We start from the raw sequence: 9,027 nt of genomic DNA on the forward strand, positions 1-9,027 counted from the left end.
TAGGGAAACAAGAGCCAATGACAACTACTCCAGCTACAGTTTTCAGTTTTAATCTGTGGCTGCATCTTGCAACCCAGCGTTAGAGCACCAGATGTCACTGTGCACAAACGAGCCAAGGAAAGAGAGGGGCACACCCGGGCTCAGCCCAGCCAGGCTGCTCTGTACCCTTCACATACCCTGAATGAATCATTGAGGGGAGACGTGACACTGGATTAAATCTGCTCCAAATCCAGTAGGATGTGTGGTATGAGCAACTGGCTTTCCGTTGTTGATCAGCAGTGCTGGTTTTGTTTTGCAGTTACCATTCAAAACACAAGAGCAAACTGAGGCACAAGGGATCCAGTCTGCATCCATTCAAGTAAGTGAAGGCCTGCTCCTTTGACAGAGAAAATGCAAAGATATTCAGTCCATGCACACAAGTTACAAACGAAGCAAAAGTAGCACTATTTCATTTATCCTCTATTAAAAAGAATAAACAGAGACGCCTGGGCAAAGAACTAAGGCCGTGCTGAAATGTCTGTAAATTCTGAGATAAGGTTCCTGATTTGGGAAATGTCACATCACAGACTTCAGGCATGCCTGTAAGCCCCTTTGGCTTCATTTTTCTTTTAGGTGTGTTCAAGTATAACAGAGTCTGCATGACCCTAATGTTTCATGTGTGCAGGAAAGCCCTACAGGAGAAGGACAGGCTGTGGCTGCTCAGAGAGCAAAGGCGAAAGAAGAAACTGCGCAAACTGCTGAAGAGAATAAAAAATAACGACACATGCAGCATGCCTGGCCTGACCTGCTTCACCCACGACAACCAGCACTGGCAGACTGCTCCCCTCTGGACACGTAAGGATGCTTTAAATTATGTAATAGGTGGGTGGGTAGTGGCCAGGCTGGGCTAGGATTCTGGGTTTCTAGAAGTAATCAATATAATTAGTTTGTAGCCAAAGCTACACACTCTTCCTCATATTGAATACTCTCTGTTTCAGTGGTGGCATTATCCTTGCACAAAAGACAAGGGAGTTAAAAACAAAATGCAACAGCAACTAAAACCCTCCAGCTATTGCGTACAGTACAGATAGGTGCAGTGTCTCTTCCCAGCCAGAGAAGACAGGGGAAGCAGCCAGCCGAGATGTTGCTTAAATGAGCCGTGTCGTGCAGGGTGGGGGTGCAGAGAGCAGGAGCTGGTGCTGGAAGGCATCCTCTGCTTTAGAGCTCAGGAGTGCGAGGGAAAGTCCCTGTCTATGAATAACGTAATATCGTAAACCCAAAGTGATAGCCAGCGCCTAAAAGCAGCAACACACCGCTTACATCTTTGTAACGCTTCAATTTGCAGTGGGCCCCTTCTGTGCCTGTACCAGTGCCAACAACAACACGTACTGGTGTCTGAGGACAATCAACGAGACCCACAACTTCCTGTTTTGTGAATTTGCAACTGGATTTTTGGAGTATTTTGATCTCAATACCGACCCATATCAGGTACCTGATCACAGAACAGCTCTAGAACTACATCACTGATCCTTGCTCCTGGTGAACGGAAACAGCACAGTATTGGTGGGGGGTGACATACAGCCGAAATCACCGGGCTGCTTTCCTGTCACAGCTAAACCACGCGTATTCCATATGTGATAGTTACGAAACTACAGAGCAGCAGTTACTAACGAGAGCCCCTCTCTCTTGCAGCTAATTAATGCAGTGAATACGCTAGACAGAGACGTTCTCAATCAACTGCACGTCCAGCTCATGGAGCTAAGAAGCTGCAAAGGGTACAAACAGTGCAATCCACGGACTAGGAACATGGAGCTGGGTAAGCGCCTCTCCCGTTACACTCAAACACTCCCCAAAAGCAACAGGGCTTTTACCATCATGAAACTTGTATCAGCCAAAAGGATTTCAGTATTTATTTGTATCAGCAATGTCCTGCTGAGGCTGATGGCTGCGTGCTCCAATTTTTGTATGTGATCAATTTGTGTCATGTAATGTTTCTTAAATGAAGAATGACACTTAGAGCAGTACAGTGAGGAGCAGTGCTGAGATGCAGGGGAAGGAGATGAGGAAGGAACAAATCTGGTGAAGGAGGGAAAGAACACCCCAGTAGCCACTACCAAGCTCACAGGAGAACAGGGGCTGGAAGGGACTTTGGGACTGCACAGCCTCTCTGGGCACCCGGTTTAACAGCTGAGTTTCAGCATTCCAACTGAACACATGATCTTTAGAAGCACTTACAGACAGCGGGGTCCACGCAGCCTTGTGGTAAACTGGCTTAAAAATATATTTAACTTCAAAAAGGACACTTACTTAAGGATTGCTTAAGGCAATCACTTTTCCCCTACTGGTATTAGTGCAAGCTAGTCAGGAAATAACAGCACATCAAGAAGGGATGCGTTATGCTACAAAAAGATGTGCTCTTGTTACTATGGATTTAAATTCCCAAAAGCAAAATGGGTCTCTGGTTTTTATTCTGCTTGTGATTTTTTTAATGTTTAATGCTGATAGCAAACCAAAAGGTATAGCTACTTGTATTAAATATTAAAATAACAGCTCCAGTTAACGTGCATGGAAATACACATCAATCTGTTAATATTCTTAAGCCTTTTCTTAAATTGTGCCTTACCTGATACCGACCGTATCCTGGTGCAGGCCAGGGTTAGTAACATTGTTAATTTTTCCTCTTCTAGGACTTAAAGATGCAAGCTACGAGCAGTACAGGTACGTTTTAAAAAAAATAGTTAAATTATTATTCTTAAGTACTATCTTTATGCTAAAGGAGTGAGGAGTGTGGGACTGGGAACCACGTGGCCAGCCACTGCCGGAATGGCATCTGCAAGATCTTTCCCACCCCGTTACTCTGAAATCCTGGAGCTGTTTCTGTTTCAGTGTTACAGCATGTTCTCATCTTTGTAGTAAAAATTCAGGCTAAACTCTTCGCCTTCCTCCTCTTTCAGACTGTAGCGCTGGTGGTGGTTGGTGATGATCTTGGTGATGGTTAACTTTTTTTCTCCTTTTGCTGCTTGAAAATTAGGCAGTTTCAGCGTCGAAAGTGGCCAGATGTGAAGAGACCGTCATCTGCCAAGTCACTGTGAGTTGGGAGCAGTTCACAAAAAGCTTTTACTTACCTTCCTTTCCTTCACTTCTCTCTTTGCATGCTGCACCTTTTTTAACATCATCATCTATTCTCTGGAATGCCCAAAGTGGGAAGTCCTCTAAATTATGCAAGAAATAAGATACTGCCCTTATTTCTGACAACTTCTGCTGTACAGAACCTCTTGGAACATGTTTTCTGGGCATCAAGGAGCGTTAAGGTCAAGGCAATTTCAAACCTGAGCAGAGGTGGATCTCAGTTGAAGAAACCAGTTATGGTTAACTGCCATTGAAAATTAGAGACCATTATGTTGCTTTTGTCTAAACTTAAAGTTGTAGCAGCTACCTAATGGTCTTTCACACCAATCCAGAAAGAACAAACTGATTGTACCCTCTCAGAGCAGAGAGGGGATCATCTATTTTCTTGCTATTTATCCAACCACAGTCTCATGTGATACAAGCAAAAAAAGGCAAGTTAGAACAGAAGTTGGACAGATCTGTACATTTTGTTTGATTCTGACATGATACTAAAATCTAAGACTGCTTTTTGCTTACTTTAACTGCCCTTTAAAACTTGAAGGTGATATTCAGTTTGCAACTTGACAGAGCCCAATGGTGAGATACAAATTTCAAGACACAAAAAAAGTTCCCTTTGCCAGGGCAGTTACTGTCTCCCCTTAAAAAGAAGGCTGAGGCTTCAGCTCATTAAAAATCGTAAGGTCTTCTCAAATTGTGCAGTGAAACAAATACGTAGAAATACCTTAATAGGTGCACTCTAGCATCCTCCACTCACCCAAGAGGATTTGCTCATTTAATGGTAGCATTTTTATTTCCAGTAGAAGAGATCCAAGACTGGCTTTAGAACCAAAACAAAGCTAGAATTAACGAGATACAAGTTTGTACAGGATGAAGTTTCAAACACGGTTAATTCTTTTCTGTGGTACAGCTGCTACATTTTTATAGGTGGTCCACAGTGTTTCAGTTGTTTTTTCCTGCATGGATCCATTAAAAATACCTTTCTAACTACTTCCTACTAGAATGTTATACACTAAATGGTGTTTGTTTTATTTTAAAGGGGACAACTCTGGGAAGGATGGGAGGGCTAACCTCCCCCAGCCGCTGCACCTCCGCGAGGACATAAACTGACCAGAGCTTGAATCCTTGTACAGACTACGTGACAACGTGTGTGACTTCAGAAAGAATTACAATGTTAGCCTGGAAGACTGGATAAACTTTGAGGCTGAAATAGATAGAATGTTTGCACTGGCAAGTGAATTAAATAGATGCAGTGAAATTATGGGAAATGCTGTCCAAAATCCGAGTCTGAAATCCACTATTGTACCTGCTTTTGCTTTGGATTATACCTCACCTGCTTCACAAGGCATTGTACTTCAAGATGACACCACTAACACTGATCCAGGAATTGACTGAGGAGGAAATACAGCCACATCCCAAAGAGGATTGCCATCCGGGGGGCAAAGTGTACGCAAAGACGGCAGAAGGAAACTGAAAACATTTTGCAGTTCAACTCTTATCTTCAGATGTCATGAGAAAAAAAATCAAAGCCAAGTATAACTCTAAAGCAAGATTTAAAAACACGGACACTTCTGCTTCTGGGGTGAAGGTAATGGTGGAAAAGAACTTCTAAGAGCTTCAGGAATTGAAATGAGCAGCATTGAATATTCTCAACACCACGGTATTTCTCAAATTTCCTGAGGATACATTTCAGTTCCACGTCTACTTGTCCATCCTGTTGACACCTCTAGGAAAATTAGAGAAAGTCTTGACTAACAGGACACCAGATTCTTGGAGGGGTTGTGTAAATATTGATCAATATACTGTTTGAAAATAAATTCCTTGAGGTTGTGAAGAATTTTGTTAATAAAAAGAGTGGAATACCCACACACCATTTCTCGCAATATTACTTAATGTTGCATAGTACATTTCAGAATTTATCCATTTTTTTAAGTACTGAAAATTTCAGTAAATGTACATCTTAAATTTTAATGAAATCAGATTTGTATGAAGTTTTTCTATGTGGTAATACTATATTGTATGTTCAAAACCAAAAAGAATTCCTTTGAGAAGGCAGCATTTCTTTAGCAGTGTAACTTTTACATTTATTTTTTAAAAAGGCAGCTCCAAGAAGTTCAATACTTGTAGCCAATAAAGAATAATCTAGTTCTAGTTCATTCTACAAAAACGTAACATTCTGAATGGCAGTTACTGTCTAAAGGCTTTTAAAGGGAAACACATCATTTTACTGAGGAAGCACAGTGTACAGTGAGTATTTTCATAAAGATGTTATTAAATACATTGTAGTACAGGCACTACTGGTGATATTTATATTTATAATTTTTTTCGTGTTAATCTGCTACCTGTTTCAAAGGCACATGCAGGAGGGAGCTCATGAGACAGACTCGAACAACTGTGGCCTTCCCTCTTAACAAAGAGGTGCTTTTTCTTCGAAACACAAACTTAACCTGCACCTCTAGAAACACGGTGGAAAAATAAATCAAGAAATTATTTTGATACCCTCCCTGGTTTGCACATTAGGAAATTCAAGTGGAATAACTTCACAAGGGATATAGATCTCTGGTACCACACGCCCATACTCAAAAAATATCTTTGAATTTAAAAACCGAGGAAAAAAGCTTGTCAAAAAGTGGCCGTGGGGTCTTCCATTTGTACGTGCTATACAGTAGAACAGGGCTTGAGCTTGTATTTGTATCACACATGAGTAAGTCAAAGACACTTCCCAAACTCTTTTCCAATTTTTTTTTCATTATGGATATAAGATAATGATGATTGTTGGTCTGAATCTAGCCATAGATTTTGTTTATAACCTGTTACAGATTTTCATGGATTATCAGAGAAACATCTGCTAGATGACAAGATCTTGGATCAATACAAATAAGTAAAAAAATACCAAATTTAACCTTGCCAACAGAAACACATTTTTGCTGCTTTCCAGAGACAAGTGCTTGCTGTCTACTGGTGTCAGTGAGCACGCAGAAAGAATACTACATTAGATTAAAAAAAATTGCACTTACCTTTTTTTTGTGTTCAGCCTATGAGTTTTGACAAGATGAGGGCGTGACTGTCAAAATCCCGCATGGCCAGCGTCACTGTTCCTGGTACACATCAGTCAGAAGCTTGAAACGTTACCGTGTCCCTTTACACAAAATACTGAGCCATGGGACTTGTATGCGACACAAGAAGCAGCTGTTCTTTCATGCAAGGTAGGTTGTTGCCAAGTTACGGGGAAAGCTACCCCCTCTTCTCCTTTCAGCTCTGCTAAAGACCGCTATTTAAGTTAAGAAAACATAAATTCCCCTCCGTGTCAATGCAGCTTCGGATGCTAAATGGGTCTCATAGGTGGAAGGTCGAAGTTGTTACTCCCTTAGCTTTGACAGCCAACAAGGAAAAAAATGTAAATAATTTGCTATACATAGCTTTCCTCAGGTAGGTAAAATATAGAACATGGTAACAGCAGTGGATTTTCTCTGACCTTTCCAGGATACAGGTATCAGACTTAACGTGTCAGACAGCCAATACACTGTCACCAAGTTCTGATTTTAAATAGAAACCTTTATTTACATTATTATTAACATCCAAACACAAAAATCAGAAGAGCAGGAATACCTTACAACCAACTCTTTTATAAATCAGTCCCCATGATTTTTCTAGTTTGCAACATAAAGATACAGATATTTCAAGCAATACTTAATGTAAACTAAACTTAAATGCAATTCTCAATACTGTATGCCTTCTCCTGAGAATTTTTTAAAATATTGCTCTCAGAATACTTGCTGTATCATTCTGTCATCTGGTAGTCTGCACATAAATTCTAAAATAAAATGTGTGCTAATTGGTACAACATTCAAATAGTTTTGTCTTCTGATTGAAAACTGGTCCTGATTCTCTAACTTTAAAAGCAGTATTTTAGGCCAAGATTGGAAAAAGACCACTCCACATGAATTTTATAAAAACATGGTTTCTGTGATCGAAAGAGTAACAGAGACGTAGCAAAACAACGCTCACTATGCAGCGGTGATCAGAGGTGGTTGTACTAGCTATTTGTTCTCTTACTGGTGAAAAATGTTACACAGGTTGTTTTTTAAAAACATTCAGAAAAATCTGCTGCTCTACAGAACCAAACCAATTGGTGGAGATACTGAATGTCAACAGCTTTCAAGGTCGGTTTTATTTACTGCAGTAGGTAAGATTTTCAGACTAGACGCAGCATTGAGGATCAGTGCTGCCACAAAAGATGACATCAATGCCTTTTAAAAAATGCCCCCCTTTCCCCCTTAATCAAGTTTAAACTAAAAAAATCTTTGGATTCAGCAAAAAAGTAGGTACTGGAAAGCTCCAACATTCTAAACAGATGAGAAAACAATGATCCTTTATAACATCAGTCAGGTACCAGTTATACATAGATGTATAAATAGAATCACTGATTTAAAAAAAATTAAAAGGGCACGATGTATAAAGTAGTAAATAGTCTAAGAGCTCACCTAATGAAAGCAATCAGGGTTTGTAGTTTCCATCAATATAATGAACAACTACAAAATATAAAGATTGTTCTACTCTGATTTGATATAAAAAGCAAGGAATTGTTGCCTTTCAACTTCAGTAGGCAGCACTTACTCAACAAATAGATATGTTCTAAGAAATAAAAAAGAAGATAAAAGTTCCTTAGGCTTTTAAAAGTTTTGCATTAAAAAACACACAGGAATTTGACTAAAGGTTTCAAATAAATACTATCATCTAATCTATAGACTCAGTACTAACTCCAGAGACAGGGTTGCATAAAGTAGATCGATTGAATCTACCTTCCCTTTGGAACACAACTGGCTGTAGGCTAAGGATGAACTTCTTGAGAATACTTCTAGTTATTTCTATTAAAATGGAAGATCACCGAATATTCTGAACAATAAAACCACCTCTTGCTTACAGTACCAAGAAGAAGCAATCAAGAACACAGATTATTTTTTCTTTTTTACTCACTTGGGAGAAGTCAGTTTTCCATTACACAGTGAACAAGAGAACAAAAGCACCACACAGCTTAAAGAGTTCTGGGTCCTCCCTTACGCTTAGAGGTTTGACTCGCCGTAACTGCCTGAACCTGGAAAAACTACAAAGGGATCTTCATTTCCAGGAACCAAAATAGAGGGGGGGGGACCCTATTAGCAAATAAGAAATTTGTAACCAGACTTAAATACTGATATGAGAGAAACCTGCTTAGAAAATACATTCATTAATATTAGAACAATCCAATGAGGTGCCAACGTTTGGTTAGTGTGGCTTAATATCCTTAAAGATTTCTGGATGTCACATAAGAACAAGTATTTTGCAACATCCAAACTTTTTTGGAGAACATTTAGAGTTCATTAAAATTGACCAAAAAAGACACAATCCAGATTCCTCAACTGAAAAGACAACTTATTATAGAAAGACACGACTGTCATGGTAAGTCATGACATCTTACAATGCAGAGCCTTTTTGTCAAATCGCCTTATGTAAAAAGAAATGTAACAAAGTGCTCACAGGTGGAGAAAGCATTGAACAACTGGTCTTTTATAAAAAGCTATATGTTAAAGATGTAAAAATAAATGAAGGGTTGAAGACCAAAGAGGAGAAAGATGTGGGCCAAAGTCGCCCATCCTCAAAGTTGTTAAATTTAATTAAAAAAAAAAAATATCTATTTGGACCTCAACTACACTGAGTTTACAGAAATCAATTTTGTTAAATATTTAGCTTCACAAACTCTGCAAAAATGAGTTAGTGACCTACAAAAGTCATATATATAATACATTATCTTAGAGATCATATTTACAAAATTTATTCACAAAAAGACTGCAAAATTCTGATTCAGACTGCAGTGCCTTGCCTTGAGTTTTCTGAAGTTATTTTCAAAAAGATGAAAGATTATTGCTTTAATTTCCATACACA

At 39.2% G+C, this 9,027-nt stretch overlaps 1 protein-coding gene across 2 annotated transcripts in view; it reads left to right on the forward strand.

Moving 5' to 3' along the window:
- SULF2 (sulfatase 2) overlaps positions 1–4,366 on the forward strand; it is a 59,394-nt gene extending 55,028 nt beyond the window's left edge. The window contains exons 14-20 of one of the 2 annotated variants that reach the window (XM_010082872.1): positions 299–358; positions 665–834; positions 1,325–1,467; positions 1,672–1,795; positions 2,667–2,697; positions 3,011–3,067; positions 4,145–4,366. In XM_010082872.1, coding sequence (XP_010081174.1) covers positions 299–358; positions 665–834; positions 1,325–1,467; positions 1,672–1,795; positions 2,667–2,697; positions 3,011–3,067; positions 4,145–4,175 — 616 coding nt within the window. In that variant the 3' untranslated portion in view covers positions 4,176–4,366. The remainder of the gene's footprint in view (positions 1–298; positions 359–664; positions 835–1,324; positions 1,468–1,671; positions 1,796–2,666; positions 2,698–3,010; positions 3,068–4,144) is intronic. The other variant, XM_010082874.1, reaches the window with a different exon arrangement.
- Positions 4,367–9,027: the final 4,661 nt, after the last annotated feature.

The sequence above is a fragment of the Pterocles gutturalis genome, unplaced genomic scaffold (assembly GCF_000699245.1).
Source record: "Pterocles gutturalis isolate BGI_N339 unplaced genomic scaffold, ASM69924v1 scaffold8120, whole genome shotgun sequence".
In the NCBI taxonomy this organism is placed as follows: Eukaryota; Metazoa; Chordata; class Aves; order Pterocliformes; family Pteroclidae; genus Pterocles; species Pterocles gutturalis.